The sequence below is a fragment of the Podarcis bocagei genome (genome assembly GCF_964188305.1).
Source record: "Podarcis bocagei genome assembly, chromosome: 12".
NCBI classification, from domain to species: Eukaryota; Metazoa; Chordata; class Lepidosauria; order Squamata; family Lacertidae; genus Podarcis; species Podarcis bocagei.
This window is the reverse complement of record NC_138137.1, coordinates 39,199,043-39,216,940: the sequence shown is the minus strand read 5'-3', so window position 1 is coordinate 39,216,940 and position 17,898 is coordinate 39,199,043. Positions and strand designations below refer to the sequence as shown.

The 17,898-nt window shown below is 44.3% G+C and overlaps 2 protein-coding genes across 19 annotated transcripts in view; one reads left to right on the top strand and one right to left on the bottom strand.

Annotated features, from left to right (window-relative positions):
- PIP4K2A (phosphatidylinositol-5-phosphate 4-kinase type 2 alpha) overlaps positions 1–17,898 on the top strand; it is a 190,582-nt gene that overhangs the window by 66,550 nt on the left and 106,134 nt on the right. The gene's annotated exons all lie outside the window — the stretch shown is intronic.
- Positions 1–17,898, bottom strand: part of ARMC3 (armadillo repeat containing 3) — a 67,283-nt gene that overhangs the window by 35,914 nt on the left and 13,471 nt on the right. For 12 of the 14 annotated variants that reach the window (XM_081163191.1, XM_081163196.1, XM_081163200.1 and 9 more), the window contains 4 exons: positions 5,090–5,207; positions 2,395–2,520; positions 939–1,007; positions 528–703 (listed from right to left, as the gene is read on the bottom strand). In XM_081163191.1, coding sequence (XP_081019317.1) covers positions 528–703; positions 939–1,007; positions 2,395–2,520; positions 5,090–5,207 — 489 coding nt within the window. The remainder of the gene's footprint in view (positions 1–527; positions 704–938; positions 1,008–2,394; positions 2,521–5,089; positions 5,208–17,898) is intronic. The other 2 variants (XM_081163189.1, XM_081163190.1) reach the window with 2 other exon arrangements.

The following is a 17,898-nucleotide window of genomic DNA, read 5'->3' as shown; positions in this document are numbered from 1 at the left end:
CACTGAAATCAATAGGACTTGCCATCAAGTAAATCAACCCAGAGCAAGAGAGATCCACAGAGTATTGATCATGGATCTCATCTCCTACCCCTCACCCCCATGTCAATTACAAAAGGGTATTTAGGGTATTGAGGAGTGTAAAACTCCTGCAAACAGAACCTGGATCTCCATTAATAGTGACAGTATTAATCATCCCTTAGGCAGGGATGGAGAAGTGGATGTCAGACTCCTTTATACCTCTTCTGCCTAACATGTGATCAGCATTGATAGAGATGACGGTGTTGATCATCTAATGGGGGCACTTTAGAGGGGAGTTCCCCAAGTTCAACAGAAGGTAGACAGTGAATGCCTAGTTTATGGGATATGAGGAAGATGTATTGGATCGGGCTATTGGGAAAAACTGGTGTAAATTTAAAGATAACCATACGCCAACCAATAATTAACTTTGATGTACAAACTGAAGATGAGCATCACTTTATAATTAAACAATATATTCCTTTATACTTAAAACAGTGAAAAATAATCACCTGTACCATGTTATAGATGCATTCAACACAATTCTTCTTAACATCAGGATCAGGACTTCCTAGCAGGCTGATAAGCGGCTCTAGTCCACCTTGCTCAAATATTTGCACTTTACTGTTGTATTCTGCTGCCATGTGTACCAGACAAAGGCTGGCAAACTCATGGGTGACTACATCTTCTATGGCATAAAAATGAAATAGTGCAATTAGCCATTAACTAGCATAGTAAATACTCTCATTTGTTGATGGTTAGCAAAATGTCATTAGAAACTATATGTAAACAGAAGCTCTTAATCCAGTCTCATCTCATTTTGCTATACACTTTTAAAAGAAAAATCCAAACCACAGTCCTTAAAAAAAATATTAAATGACAGAAGCAAACAAAAATTTGCACAAAGGAGCACTACAAATTACCTTCCGGTGCCAGGCGAGCTATAAATGCACTTGTAACATCTAGCTGTCTTAATGATTTTTTCACATCATCTACAATGAAGCAAATGTAGATATGAAGCAATATATTTAGTCAATATATTGAAGGAATACAGTGCGCAATTAGAACTGACGATGTAATCTTAATATTACAGTTGTATTAAGTTCTACTAGGTAGTAGAAAATGTATGGCTACTGTATGAGTAACATCAAAGGTGGAGTGTACTTTGCTGGGAGTTGACAGGGAAATATATTAGGGGAAATTAGAAAACCAAAAAGCAAGCCACTTCCAAAAGAGATCTTTATATCCTTTTGTGCCAAACAACATCAGATACACAATAACAGTCAATTAAAGAATGAAAGAAAATGACTAACACTCCCACTCACTACTTTTGGCAACAATTTTGCAAAAGCTTTCATTCTAAACCTCTTTAAAACAGTTTTTGAATGTGCTGATCAATTTATTTTCATATTTAAGAACAGTCATAGTCCTCCATCCTCCCCCAGTAGATTTGGGTACATTTATCAAAGTTATATTGAAATGCAGTGTTGTAGTTTCGGTGATGATTTCAAAATGTTTGAAAGACACAAGCAGACTTGGACATATTTGAAACCAGCAGCCTCATACCCAGTGTTGTTCAGGAATTCTAAGAAACCAAGACATGTGAGCAGACCATTTGAATGGCAATGCCCATCAACTTGGGGGGGCAGACCCCTCAAGCATTTAAGGGGGGCAAAGGGACCATGCCCCTTAGCAGTTGGCTCCTATGGTGCCACCTGACTTCCTAGGCCAGAATAATTATGGGTTGTTGTGGACATGCTGTAGCTGAAATGGCTTGTAGTACCCTCCCCTGATCTGAACCCCTGGTCTGTTGGGTTTTTGTTTCAAGCCCCATAGTGTCTGATGCAGGATTACAAAAGCTCTGAAGCACACCTCTTTTGATAAAACAATGTGTGTCATTATTTGAGGTCAGGTCTGCACAACTGGTGATATGTCAAGTCAAATGCAGAAGTCAAACATAGCCCATCATGTGCATACTGCAACCTACCAGGTGCTTGACAACCACGCCTGCATTTGCAGTCTCAGGCAGGAAACAAAAAATATTTATTGAGCCCCCGATGGGCTGCCATATTTGGCGGTGGTTGCAGTTGGATGGCTGAGTAACAAGCTGTTCAGTCCTCATCTATGCTGAATCTCCACCATCAAGTACTAGATTATTGTTCTCCGTATAGGCCCTTCTTCCTTGCCCGGAGACTTGGTGGATAGTGATGCTGCCTCCAGTATAGTTGTTGGGATTACTCCCTCAGTGTGATGATATAGGAGCCCCAAGATTTCAGATGAATTATTCTACTGTCATTCTACTGGACTATTATGATTTCATCAGTTGCACTTAACTTATTTAATATTGCTAGCAAATATAATTGTGCATGATTCTCTTACTGTGAGAAGCCATCACCCCAACTACCATGGTGGCATTTCTGCGGACAATAGGGTCTTCATGTGTAACTAATTTAAATAAAGGTTCCAAGGCTCCAAGGTCAAGAAGAGTCAGCTTATTTTCTTCACCTAGAAAGCAAATAAGAACATAAGAGGAGCCTGCTGGGTCTGGCCACTGACCCACCTAGTTCAGCATCCTGATCTCACAGTAGCCAACCAGATGCCTAAGGAAAGCCCATAAGCTGGGCTTGAGCACATGAGCAAATGGTACTCAGGTGCATACTGCCTCCAGTTGTGGAGGCAGAGCATAGCTGTTATGACTAGTAGCCTCTGGTAGTTTATACCCATGAAATGGTCCCTATTGTCAATGGTCTTTACTGTCAATACAACATGAATAATAATATTAACAAGTGGGACCTGCAGCAGTAATGTTTCAACACAGTGCTGCTGATCACAATTCCAGCCACTCTGTTCTGTTCCCCCCCTCCCAGTTTTCACCACATGAGCCCCACCCAATCCATCTGAATAGTCAGCAGCATTCTGTAGCAAATCAGAATCCACAGTCCTGATGTGGCTGTTTTGGGATCTCCCTTCCACAGGGTTTTTCTTTAAAATGTATTTCATACCTCAGCAAATTTGGGATCCCCATAAATCTTCTGATACCTCCCCCTGGCCCTCTTTTGTGAGTGAATGGTGCCATTTTGGTTACATGAACAATGGCATCCACAGTCTGAACACCAGAAATTAAAGGAATAGCATTAATATTCCATTAACAGGGATGGGTGAATCAATCTATTTCCAGTCCATGCACTTTTTGCATGTGCTTACTCATAAATCTGCTCTATCTTGATTCAGTGGAGTAGCATGGGTTACAAGCGCCCAGGGCAGGAAAGTATTGTGCTCCTTAATGCAAGTGTTGTGACTCCATGTGTCGCTACTGCTGCCAGACTGAACTGTGGAGCCTCAGTGGGACATTCATGTGCGCCTTTTCAGGCTCGGGCACTACCACCACCATGACACAAGTCTTGCTATCTGCCCACCTTCCCCACCAGCAAGGGACACTGTGCAGCTGAGATATGCAAGAGTCCGTCCTCTCCCAGCTCCTGCTCGGGGTGCTGCTCAGGTGAGGTGGGCGGGTGGGATGGGGAGCGCTTCTGGCCAGGGTAGCAGCTGCAAAGGCGTGCCCGGAATTTTTTTTTTGAACCAGGGCAATTGCCCAGCAGCTGCACCCCCCCATGCTCCACCTCTGATCCAGTTTCCCCATTAATCTGTGAATTCGTTTTTTTTAATCCTCACAAATTTGTATTTCAGTACTATTTTAATACAAACTCTTAAATGTATTTTTCTCTTAGAATGCATATTTCAAGATTAATTTTGATACATTTTTGAGCTGTGTTAGAACATTTAGGAAGTCCAAAAGCAGGCAGAAAACCCCAGTGCTGACTCTCTCATTAGCATGGGAGGTACAGATAAGTCAGTTCACGTTACCGTGAATTCAAGTCAGAATTCACAAAGATCAAAATATTCCAATGCTTCTAATAATAGTACTGAAGTCCTAGAGCACAAGATCTTCACTATATCATTATAAAGCTTTATCCTCCCACTTCAGCTTTTCTATCTTAAATCAAAGGGACATGGGTAGATTCTGACACACCCATGTACATGTGTGATTCAACAACAACAAAAGGTAAATATATGTTGTCTAGTGCTGACTTTGCTTATGGCTGCTTTTGAAAGTGAAGTTGCTTTCTTCACCCCACACAGAAACTAATGGGAAGATATTCTAGCACCTCAAAAACAGGAACAATGCCTTTGATGTTACAGCTGATTCAAACAGGCTTCTACTGTTCTCTCTTGAGACTAAAGCAACTCAGAATATATGCGGTGAATAACAAGAAAAAGTGTTGTGTTTAAAATCTTGCTGCAGCTGAAGAGCTAACGCAGGAGGTAGAAAGCATCTCACTTGCAGGGTTTTGTCTCAGCCAATTTTAAAGAAATGATCCCTCACATCCCTTCTACAGTGGTACAATCCCATAAAACGTGTGTCAAAAGCAGATGTCTGGATCAGCTGTAAGTCTGATCTGGCTAAGATATTCCCTCGTCTTCATCCTGCAGAGGCTGCTCATGAGTCATGACTAGAGATGGACAAAATCTCTCAGTTTTGTTTCACACAGTTTCTTGTTTTTCCAATCACAATTTCAGTTCTCCACATTTCTACATCAGTTTGCAATTTTAAAAAGGGGTTCATGAAAATTCACCTGCTTTTTTAGTGCAAATTTATTCTAATATGTACATTTTGTATGCATTTTTATATATAAATTTTGCAAGCAATTTCCCCTCATGTTTTCACTTAAATATGCATTTTCATCCACACTTTCTCCTAATATACACATTTTTGTACACATGTGGGTGAAGAACTGCATTTCAAAATGTAGTTTGAATTTTGAAGGGTAGCTCTATATTGGTTTTGCAATCCAAACGGAAGCAAATTTCTATCTCATTCCTAGCCATGACCCAGCTAATCAAGAGAGGAACCATATCACTGCACTCTGGATAGTATCTTGCATATTCTTGTGACTTAAGAAATATTATGTAGCAGCAGCAATAATTATTAATGGAAATCTTTTGGTACCAAGCAGATTTATTAATGAGAAAAAAGACAAGACATGTGGTAAGATTTGATAACTGAAACATTAACCTTTTGATGCAAATTTATAGATAGCTTCACATGCTTTAGACAAAACTTCCTCTTCAGGAGAACTGAGCATCAGCACCACAGTTGCGGCTTTCTTGCTTTCAACTGATAAAGGATCAAACTAGAAAGCAACATTATAAGATTATCAGCAAATGTGAAACATACAGATCTTTAATGTCCGTTCTGGAAATTTATCATGGATGATACAGAAATTAAACACTGGATATAATCTGATATTTCAAATTAGAATAGAAAGTCAGGATAGGGTTACTAACTCAAAGGCTTCTTTCAGTGGCTTGTTCCTTAGTTGCTTGGTTAGCAAGTCAGCAATTTAGAAAAGAGCCAAAATCACAATGGGGTTTGCCTGCAAATACTTTGAGCAGAAACATGTTGTTTTAAAATGAATGAGAAACTTCATTGGTCCAATTCACATGTAACTGTAAACCTTAAACCATGGCTTACAGTGAACAAGCAGAAGGATGATGCTCCCTGTGCTATGAGGGAATAAACCAGAGCACAGTCTTAGCATTATGCACAAATCAGCATTCATGGTTTGCTTCTATACAAGCAAATCAAAGGTGGAAGCCAAGGTTTGTTTTTGGCTTACCACTTGTGGTTTGTTTGGAACATTCAAACCATCAAAGGAGCAGGTGTGTGGTTTGTTTGTTTTTTGGTTTTTTTAAAGGCTTTCCCTGGAAAAGAGAGTGACATGTCAACAAATATATCAGAAAGATACAAAACGAGTCAAAATTGTTTCCTCATCACTAATACAAGTTCCCTCTACGATAAAAATACTCCCCATTGTAATTTATACATAGTTCACCATTAGCAATACCCCCCAAAAGTTCTTAAGCATCAAAATCCTTTAGGCTTTTTGTTGCTACTGAAAAGCAAAAAGTTGGATTCTTCTCAAACCTGGGAGTCCCCAGTCTTTATTTTGCCAAGTCTCCAAACTAATGAGTTTTCTTGATTTTCTTGTTTTATTTTTTTGTAGACCACTTTGAGGGGGGTTTTCTTTGTTTTGCAATTAAGCAATGTATAAATTTTATGAAATTAATGAATGAATAGCTGCTAAGACAAGGCTATGAGAATTCCATTTTGTGACACTAAGTTGCGTCATAGAAAAAGATATTTGAGGCATTCTTTTTGTTTCTTTAATTATCTGTAGCCATTCAGAACAGCCAGTAATAAAACATTTTATTTTGTCATCAGAAAGCACATAACAAATTCTGTTTTGTAACATCACATTCCTAAAGATCCCAAACCACCTACTATAGAAAAGTTATATAAACAATTTCCCAAATCAATAAAACAATTTCAAAAGCACCAACAAGCATCAACCTCACCCAGCAAAGCATGCATTTTCACTGATAGCTCTTAGTTCTCTTTTGTCTTAGGGTCGAATAAAGTTCCATATTGATAACAATTAACTGTTGTGAGCTGATAAACTTCAAGTCACATTTCCATTAAGATCAAACAAAGTGTCCAGCCATATTCCTCTTAACAGGAGGTTGCAGAAGTTTCCAGGCTAGGACAGTCTCCAGACCAACCACAAGTCACAAACAAAGAACAAACCTTGGTTGGGGCTTGTGGCTAATATGGAGAGAGTTAAACCATGAGCCCTGAATTGGACATTATGCTAAACCAAACCATGCCCTTATTTCAGTGCGTTGCAGCAACAAACAACTGGCAAGGAGCAAAGTGACCAAGATCTTCTCCCTGAGAGCCAACACACTCATGCTCAGCTATGCTTTCCACCTCCCCAAAATCGGTTTCCCCAGCTTCTAATTTTGTATCATGCTCTAGCCCTGGAGTGAGGAACCTTTTGCAGCTCAAAGACCACATTCCATTCCAAGGACTGCATACCAGCAGCGGGCATGACTAGAGGTAAAAATGGGCAGCACAATGGATGCAACTCTTACCTTTGTACAATAGTCTACATTCTAACCATACAAACCACAGACCATTCTACACACATCACTCTGTCCTCCATCCAGGCAAACGAAAGACAATGTAACAGTTCCAATGACACATTTCAGCCTGACAAGAGGACTCAAGGAAGAGTGCAGAGGAGGGCTGGCAAGGGATGTGACCTGTGAAGGTGGTGTGGTCTCAGAAGAGTCCTGAGGACTAGATACAAAGGCCTGGAGGGTGTCATGTGTCCTAGTGAGTGACAAGGACAGGATGTTGGAAACTGGCTATATTACGTATAAAATTTAGTGATCTTGAAAAGGAAAAAGCTGACAATGTGGTGCCAAATGGGATACTGTGGGCTCTGGACAGACTTAATGAGTTCTTAGGTGAGATAACATTTATTGTTGATAGGCTATAATCACATATAAACAGGGTAGTGAAGAACCTACAGATATGACCAAACAGTGTGAACTCAATATGGCGTCCACAGATAATTTTCAACATGAATTACACTTTTGTCACTCCTGTGTTCTTGCTCAACCAGCTCTCAAGGTCCTACACAAAAGGGTTTGGAAAAGTATGAATGGAGATCATTGTAAACTGCTTAATGAAGAACTCTGTTCAATGTGCAGGTGCAGTCGAAAAGCAAACAGGTTACTAGGGATACAAAAGGGGCCAAAAAGAAAGGGAGTATAAAACCATACAATTCAAATGCATCTGGAATTTGTACACAATGCTGGTTATGTCAGCTCAGAAAGAATATTGTTAAATGGAAGTAAGGATATCAAGAGTGACAGCTTAGATTATTGAAAGTCTTCTGAAGAACTGCTATCTGAAGCTAAGTAACATTAGCTTCAACACCAGTATAGAAAATAAGGTAATGACACCAATATATATGCAGGACAGAATCTATTATTTTTCCTTTTTTATGATACAAACAAAATGGAAATAAGCTATAAGTGGGGAAAGTAGCTAATTCATTTCCCTCACAAAATGCAACTGAACAGTTGCAGAATCTTTTGCATCAGAATGCGTCAATGCCAAGGAGAATCTTTGTCTCGGGGTCGTGGATTCGAGCATCACATTGGGCAAAAGATCCCTGCATTGCAAGGGGTTGGACTAGATGACCCTCGTGGTCCCTTCCAGCTCTACAATTCTGTGAATGAAATGAGCTGAATAACATTAAATGAAATCCACATCTGCATGGACTCTAGCAAGTACATTTTATCTTTAGTACAGTTGTAGCTGCAACAGTGGCATGTAAGCAAACATTGGCCAGGTTCATAGGTAACGCTAAACCAAGCTATGGCTTAGTATGAACAAGCAAGGATGCTGGTACACAAAGCAAAAACCTCAGCTGATTTGCTCCTCCTCCAGTCCTGCAACTGCACTATCCACAGTTTAACATTATGTAAACCTGGGCTCATCGTTTTCTTGCTCCAAACAAATCATGTTCTTGGCTTACCATTCACAGTTTGCCTGGAGCAAGACAAATCAGGTAACACTAAGCCCAACCATGCAGTGGTGGCGGCGCCAGAATTAGTGTAGGAGCAAAGGGCATGCAAGGCATCAGTACACTTCTTCATTCACTCTTAGCCTTGTTTTGGCTTAATGTTATGTGGGAATGAGTCCATAGAATCAGTATTAAAATTTTAGAGGATCCTACATGTGAGCTACTCCACCCTTTTTTTCTTTCTTTCTTTTTTTGCTTTTTGAAAAGGTAAAGTACATCACAAAAAATATAATTCAAAGACTTAATGTGTTAATATGTGTTAGGGATTGATTAGCTGCTTGTGCGTAAAATCGTGCTCCCTCAGAGTTTGTGCGACCCCACAAACCTCAGTGTGTGACGGAGCTCCTCAGACATGTCTGCTCTAGTCACTAGTAGAGTCCGACAGTGGCTGTCTGCGGAAGCGTTTCCAGCAAAGGAGCTCCTTAACGGAAACGCGTCTCCTGGACTCACGGCGTGACAGTTTCCGGCGAGGTGTAGGTCTCCCTATGTGAGACTCAGATACCTCCCCACTGTTTTCGCTGGAAGCGTCCCTGAGCCCTCCCTCCTGCTCACATTCCCTCCGAGAATCACTCCTCCCCCTGCTGGTGCCTGCTTCAGCTGTTGAGTCTCTTTCTTCCTCCCTGAGCCCCTCCACCACCTGATGCTCCGATGGCAGTTCCCTGACATCCACCTCCCCTCCAGGGCCCCCCTCACCCCCTCCCATTACCTCCCCTCTGGGAGGTGAAGGGCTAAAACCCCGAAAAGAATCTTCCTCATCTTCAGACGTCTCGAACAACTCCCTCCATCGATCGTCGTCCTGGCTCGCTGAATCCTCTTCCTCTTCAGAATCTGGGAACCCCTCCAACTCCTCTTCCTCATCGGTGGTGGCAAAGTATTCCCTTCGGAACCTCGCTACAGGCTGAGGTTTACGTGGGAACCTCTGATGAAAAGTCTCTATTAAAACTTCGTCATTGACATCCTCTGCCCTAACCCAGGTGTTTTCCGACTCCGGTTCCCCTTCCCACATTACCAAATACTCTACTTGATCTCCCTTCCACCTGGAATCAAGGATCTCCGCTACATGGTAGCTGTGTTCCTTCTCCTCCATTGCTGGTCCCCTAGTGACCCTCCCTTCACTGTCTCCTCTATACGGTGACAGCAACGACCTGTGAAAAACTGGGTGCAGCTTCATGTGGTTCGGTAACCGGAGTCTGAAAGCCACTGGGTTGACCTGCTGCATGACTTCAAACGGACCCAGCCTTTTGGGTCTTAACTTCTTACAACCTCCTTTGAATGGCAACCCTTGGGTTGACAGCCACACCTGGTCCCCCACCCTAATGCTTTCACCTTCTCTTCTGTTTTTGTCTGCCTGCCTCTTATATTCCTCCTTAGCCCTGTTTAAGTTGAGTTGGAGCTGGCGATGAATCGCTTCCATTTCTTCAATGAACTGTTCTGCAGCTGGAACGCTCCAGTTCTCCCCTTCCCCCCCTGGGAAGGCTCTGGGATGGCACCCGTGATTAGCCAAAAAGGGGCTCATCCCCGTGGACACGTTCTCTGCATTGTTGTAGGCAAATTCTGCCAACGCCAGCTTCTCCACCCAATCATTCTCTCTGTCATTAACGTAACATCTCAAATATTGCTGGAGAACCCCATTTGCTCTTTCCGCCTGCCCGTTGGTTTCTGGATGACGGGCCGATGAGAAATTAACCTCTACATGCAGTAAGCTCATGAGCTTCCTCCAGAACCTGGAAGTAAATTGTTTTCCCCGGTCTGAAACCACCCTCAAGGGGGCGCCATGCAGCCGAAACACATTCTCTACAAACAATTTGGCTGTTTCTTCTGCTGTGACCGCATGTGAGCAGGCTATAAAGTGGGCCATTTTAGTTAACAGGTCTACCACCACCATGATGGCTGTTTTCCCTCTAGACCTTGGCAGATCAGTCATGAAATCTATTGCCACTGCTTCCCACGGTCTTTCAGGTGTGGGCAGTGGTTCTAATAAACCAGCCGGCGCCCGCCTCTCCCCCTTGGCTCTTTGGCATTGTTCACACCCTCTCACATACTCCCGCACATCTTCCCTGACCTTGGGCCACCAAAATTCCCTAGTAACCAGCCACATGGTCTTGTGTTGCCCAAAATGCCCTGCTGTGGGACTATCGTGCAACTGCTTGAGTATCTTCTCCCTCAATTCCCCTTCGGGTATATATAACGCTCCCTTGTAATACAATGCCCCATTTCTCTCCTCAAAACCACCGGGTTTGTCTTCCTCCCTCCTGAGACCCCTGAGTTTGTCCTGGGCGTATGCATCAAGCACCGTACCCTCTACCAATTCCCTTTGTCCCACCAAAGTCGCCCCACACACCCAGCGATCCTCTGGGATGATATGGGTTTCTTCAGGTGCTCCCTCCCCCTCCAAATATTCAGGTTTGCGTGAGAGAGCGTCCGCCCTAACATTCTCTGGGCCTGGCACGTAACAAATCTCAAAGTTAAATTTGGAGAACTCCTGGGCCCATCTCAACTGCCTTTGGTTGAGCACTCGCGCAGTTCTCCAATACTCTAGATTTTTATGGTCCGTGCACACTTGCACCTTATGTTGTGCACCAATTAGCAGATGCCTCCATCTCCGGAACGCCTCATGAATCGCAAGAAGTTCTCGGTCGTACACCGTGTAGTTCCTCTCGGATTTGTTCAGCTTTCGCGAAAAGAAGGCACACGGTCGCCACTCTGACTCCTCCTTTCCCGGCTGCAGAAGAAGCACCGCCCCTATGGCTCTGTCAGATGCGTCTGTTTCGACCCTTAGCTTCCTTTGTAAATCCACATGCAGAAGTTGTTCTTCAGAGGCGAAGGCCCTTTTCAGCTCCTCAAACGCTCGCTCCGCCTCCGCCGTCCATACAAACTTCTTTTTACTGCTGAGACAGTCAGTAATGGGCGCCGTCAGATGGGCGAAGTTGCGGATGAACTTACGATAAAAGTTTCCAAACCCTAGGAACCTCTGCACATCCTTCTTGGTTTTTGGTGTTTTCCAGTCCAGCACCGCCTGCACCTTGCCGGGATCCATGGCCAATCCCTTGTCTGACAGGCGGTACCCCAGGAATTCCACCTCCTTGGTATGACACTGACACTTCTCCAGTTTCACCCACAGCCTGTTGGCTTGCAGTCTCCTCAACACTTCTCTGACGTCTCTCACATGTTGCTCCTCATTCTCCGAATACACCAACACATCATCTAGGAAAGCAACGCAATTCTTGTAGAGCAAAGGGCCCAGTACATGGTTCATAAAAGATTGAAAGCACGCGGAGCCTGCTTGTAATCCAAATGGCATAACGAGATATTCAAATGCCCCCAAAGGGGTAAACATGGTGGTTTTCCATTCATCTCCTTTCCTTATGCGTATCAGGTTGTACGCCCCCCTTAGATCCAGCTTTGTAAAAATCTTTCCCTTCCGCACCCTGGTCAAAATATCATCAATCCTGGGCATAGGGAACACCACTGGTTCAGTCACTGCGTTCAACCTCCTAAAGTCACATACAAGTCTCGGCTTGTCCGCGTTTTTTTTGTCCACAAAAAACACTGGGCTACCCCCCGCTGCTTTGGACTCTCTGATGAAACCTCTCTTCAGGTTCTTGTCAATAAACTCTCGCAACTCCTGCATTTCCCTGTCTGACATGGCATACAACTTGCCCACAGGAAGCTGTGCTCCAGGGAGTAAATTGATCTGGCAATCAAAGGGCCTATGCGGGGGTAGTTGGTCAGCTTCCTTCTCGCTGAACACGTCGCTGAGATCTGCATACTGTGGTGGTACCTTCACCTTCTCCATTACTTCAGTCCCTGCTAGGGTGGCTTGGGCCCCTGCTGAACCCTTTTCCCCTTTGCAGTGTTCTAAGCAATGTGCTGAACCAAAGGACACCACTCTTTGATGCCAGCCAACCAGCGGATCATGTAGAGCTAGCCAGCTCATTCCCAAAATAATGGGAGCGCCTCCCAAGGTGGCCACATTAAACGCTATCAGTTCTGTGTGCCTTGCCACCCTCATGATCATTGGGACCGTCTGCAAGCTGACTCCTCCTCCCAACAACTCCCTGCCATCGATCGTGGTCACCTGCAGGGGGTTGCTTAAAGGGATAGTCTGTATCTGGTGTTCAGCAGCAAACTCCTTGCTCATAAAATTGCAGGAGCTGCCTGAGTCCAATAGCGCCTTTATTTTTAGGGGGTGTCCATTTTGCAGCTCTAGCAACACTTCAATCACTAGAGCAGGTCGAGGAGCTTCTGGCACGGGCACTTTCACTGCTCTTTGGCCTGGCTGCAGTGCCCCGATTGTGGCAACCAGGCGTTGGCTTTTACCTGCTCCGTCTCCCCCTGCTCTTCCCCCTCAACAGCTCCCACCATCCCTTGCCATTCCTTCCTCTGGGGGCAGACTCTGGCAAAGTGGCCTGGCTGTTGGCAGAGATAGCATTTCCGGGCGCCCTTTCCCTCCTTCTTAGCCCCCTCGCTGGGTTTTGAAAATGCGCGCGCGCGCGCTGTCCCGATTTCCATCGGCTCTGCCGGCGGGAAAGCTGGCTCAGGAATGTCTGGAATGCGGAACTCCTTCCAACGTTCCCCTCTCCCTTCCCGCCTCTCCAAGGCTCTTGCCTCCTGACGCGCTCCTATGGTCAGCGCAGATTTGGTCAGCTGATCCATAGACCCCGCCCTGGGGCTCCGTGACAGCTCGTCTTTCACAGCCGACGAAAGACCTTCTTCAAATAGCATCTGAATGGGTGCCGCCGATAAATCCCAACCCAGTCTGTGAACCAGCATGGTAAACTCAGTCCAGTACTCACGGACAGATCGGCTTCCCTGCTTGCAAGCCATTAGCTGTCTGCGCACCACCCCTTCCTCAATATCGCTGGAAAACATGATATCCATTGCACGAAAGAACTTCATCGTGTCCTTTAGTACGTCATTGTGCGTTGCCATCAGGGGTCGAACCCAGTCTCTCGCCCCCCTCTCAAGATGCCCAATCACGAAAGCAACTCGTGATTCCTCATCAGGGAATTCATCAAACTGCACATTAAGTGCATATTGCATCTCTGTCCTAAAGGCATGGTAATCCTTGGGGTCCCCCCCAAACTTCTGCACCAATCCTGGTACCTTTCTGGGGAACTGAGTGGCTCTCCCCTTCTTGTCTGCATCCTGAGCCCTTCTCTCCTCCAGCCTCGCCGTCTGCAGCGCCAGTTGGACCTCCAACGCTCGGTATCTATCTTCCAAGCTTGGACCAGCCCCAACCCCAGCTCCTCCGGTTCCGGTTGGTTCGCTCATGATGCTTTCTCTTGCACAGGCAGCGTACAAAGACTGTCGGACTGCTGTTAGGGATTGATTAGCTGCTTGTGCGTAAAATCGTGCTCCCTCAGAGTTTGTGCGACCCCACAAACCTCAGTGTGTGACGGAGCTCCTCAGACATGTCTGCTCTAGTCACTAGTAGAGTCCGACAGTGGCTGTCTGCGGAAGCGTTTCCAGCAAAGGAGCTCCTTAACGGAAACGCGTCTCCTGGACTCACGGCGTGACAGTTTCCGGCGAGGTGTAGGTCTCCCTATGTGAGACTCAGATACCTCCCCACTGTTTTCGCTGGAAGCGTCCCTGAGCCCTCCCTCCTGCTCACATTCCCTCAGAGAATCACTCCTCCCCCTGCTGGTGCCTGCTTCAGCTGTTGAGTCTCTTTCTTCCTCCCTGAGCCCCTCCACCACCTGATGCTCCGATGGCAGTTCCCTGACAATATGGATGGGCACTCAGTGCGTAGAGCATATGCTTTCCATGCAAATGGTGACAGATTCAATCCTTGGCACCTCCAGGCAGGACTGTGAAAGCCTCCTGTCTTTAACGCTGAAGAGCCACTGCCAGTCACTGCAGATAGTATTGACCAAGACCCATAGTCTTGACTTGGGGTAAAGCAGCTCCTTGTGCCTTACAGAGGTTTATAGAAAGCAGCAGAGTATAAAATAATATTACCAGATAGCTTTCTGGGTTCTTGATTCTTCTACAATCCATGAGACTCTGATTGCCCTTGAATGGCTGTATAAATCTTAGGATTCAGACATCTACCCTTTTCTTCCTATTAAACTTCCAGTGCCCTATGGCCAATGGCTAAACCAAAGTGGAGCCTGTTATGAATTTACTATATGCATTGGCAGATCCATACTGGCCCTCTAAGGTGGAGCTGGGTCCTGTGGAGGCGGCCGCTATTCACAACCACCAATTCTGCAAAGTCTCTTCCTCTTTCACAGCATTCCACACACGGCCAGCTACGCTAATTTCAACAGAAATTTTGCACATCTTCCCACACATGCCCCTTTAAACTAATAGAAGTTTTGTACAGCGTAAGTGCTTGGTGGATTGCTCTCATAATGTCAAATGGGAGATTTAAAAGATTTTCCATACATTATGAATAAAGCTGGTGAAATGTTGCAGCTCCCTTGTGGATCCAAAGCATTCTTTAGGCAACAGGAATGACTTAATTGTTTGATGCCAGGCAAGACTCCAAGAAGTTTTTGGCAACATCAGTTTGTTGTTCTGCTCACTGGAGAGCCAGCAAAGCACTCTCTCTAGAAAATAATCTGAGCAAAGCAATCTCTCTCTATACAGCTAAATGCTTTCAAAGATAAGTGACAGAATTTGGCCATAGATTGCATATTCTGCACTACTAACTATAGTGGATATTCTAGTCTATAGTGGATATTTTTAAATATATTTTAAAAATAGAATGGCCCTTCTTGTGCTGTCTTCACATAAGTTTGTATCTCAAAGGCCAGCTCTCCATGATGCCCGACCGGTCAAAGCACTGTCATGATTCAGCCATCTGGAAGTGATGCAAAATGTTCATTTCCATTTCTGACCTTTCTCAAACAGAGAGAGCTCTGCTATGAAATCCAGCTGTTCTGACCCTATTTAATAGATTGCTTGAAACCAACATAGTTTGAGAAAGGGCAAATCCTTCTAAAAGCCTTTCATTCTTCAGTTTAAATAAAACATTTTGGAATGCTTTACATTCAAACAAAATTAGGCACTTTTATCATGCTCAATTAAAACAGTATCTCGGATCTGGACCAACTATTTTTTGCCAAGCCTACACCATGTCGGGTCCAGTCTACATTGTGGGAACAATTTTAAGAACATTCATATGGTTAGAAATGCCAGTCTTTCTAGTTCTTGGTTCAACAGTGCATCTAACAGACAGATGTATGCTCAGCTGCAAAAGCCACTGCCCTCAAGGGGACTTATTCTCAAGTAAGTAATGTATACAGAGTATTGCATTCTAAGCCGCAATCCGAACAAATTTTATTTCTTAATAATAACAACATGAGAACAATGAGCAAGACAGCAAAGTTTGTTTTTTTAAAAAAGTCATAGAAGCCTTGGGTAGCTTTGTTTGTACTGAAATAAGAGCAAGGTAAAATCAGTTCAGTTATTTAGGTTTTATGGAAATTTCTGTAAGTATATTTTCGTTTAAATCTCACAGAAGACAAAGGTCTGGCTAAAACAAACAAAATGAGAGTATGAAACTGTAGTGTATAGTGTTGGAAACTAATGACTCAAAACTCAAGACCTGGGGGTCAAAGGTGAGAAGTCTTTTTCACAGTGCATCCTATTCATGTTTACTCAGAAATATGTGTAAACCACCCTGAGACCTCTGGGTATAGGGCGGTATATATAGTCAATAAATAATAATAAATTCTACGATGTGGAACAGAATTTGAGCAAGTGTGTAATGTAAACAGTTGAAGCCATCCTGGGAGATTTTGGAAGCAGTAGAGTCTCCTTATCTATACAGTGGCGGAGCTATACAGTGGCACTGGGGGGCAGAGAGCAGGCGGGGGTGGGGCTGGCGCGCGTCCCTGGGGCAGGGCATGCCACGTGCAGGGGCATGGCGCCCAGCACGGGCGGGGGGGCAGCCGCGATGGCACCATACTGGGATCACGCTGCCGGGGGCAGTGCGCTTCCCCTGCGCTCCTCATCCTCCGCCAGTGTATCTATATCGCTGTTCATTCTAGTACTTCTCAAGTTCTGATTAGTTCCAAGCCAGACTTCTGAATTGGCTGAGAACTTTATATAAACTTCATATGTCTGGGAAACAAACTCCGACTAGGATGCAATTTAGCTGCCAGCCTTCGGTTCATACAAAAGTGAGATTCACAACTGGACTTAACTGTTAGGGGTCCTTTACCTTTTTATGGGAGAAGAAGAATGTTTTTGCCTGGCGCCTAAAGATATGTAACAAAAGCACCAGGCAGGCATCCCTGGGGAGAGCATCCCGCAAGCAGAGAGCCACCACAGAAAAGGCCCATTCTTGCGTTGCTGCCCTTTGGACCTCTTGTGGAGGCAACCCACGGAAAAGTGTCTCGGGTGATGATTGAAGAGTCCATGGTGGGTTCATATAGGGAGAGGTGGTCCTTGATGTATTGCGGTCCTGACGTGTTTAAGGCTTTATAAGTCAAAACCAGCACTTTCAATTGGGCTGGGAAACTAATTGGCAGCCAGTGCAGTCGGGCCAGGATTGTCATTACATCCTCAAACCATCTTGTACTGATGAGCAACCTGGCCGCTGAATTCTGCACCAGCTGAAGTTTCCAAAACTTGTTGAGCTTTTTTTGGCAAAGTTGTTGAGCTACCATGTATTCTGGGTATAATGTGTTATTTAATGCAGAAGTTACCATAGATGACAGAAGTTAGGCTGGCCGAAAGTGACAGATGGCTCTCCACTCCGCCGAGTGCATATGTGCTTGTGGTAGTCAAGCTAATAGAAATAATGACAATTCATAAAGCAGACACACAAATATGGGGCTACATGCAGATCACAACACTTATGGATAATCTCTGAAGTTTAGCAAGGATGTCTATACTAGACTCAGAGAAATATAAACTTTCACACTGGACAATCAACACAGGTTTGTTGGAATAGTTTACATAACATACCACCAAGCCTGTAAGGACTAAACATTATTAGGCTAGTAGAGTAGACTTTCATGGTTCAGCATGATATGACAGAAACAAAATAATTTATGCCCACTATTTCCAAGGAAGATCAAAAAGAGTAACTTTAAAAATACAAGATACTGATGACCACTCACATTATAAAGCGCTCATAACCCACCTACTCTCAGCAGCCAGAAGCATCATAGCCAGATACTGGAAAGACCTGCCAGGAGTAAACATGGACCAATGGTATCAAATAGTATGGGAAACAGCCTTACTAGAAAAACTAACCAATAAACTGAAACTGACATGGGTACAAATAGAGGACGCCTTCACCCCAATATGGTTCCCCTTCATCACATACATAGCCCAACAAGACAACAACAAGAATCCACCGACAGCATGTGAACCAATCTGGCTAACATGATCCAAAAATCCACCCCCCCACACACATAAACAAATC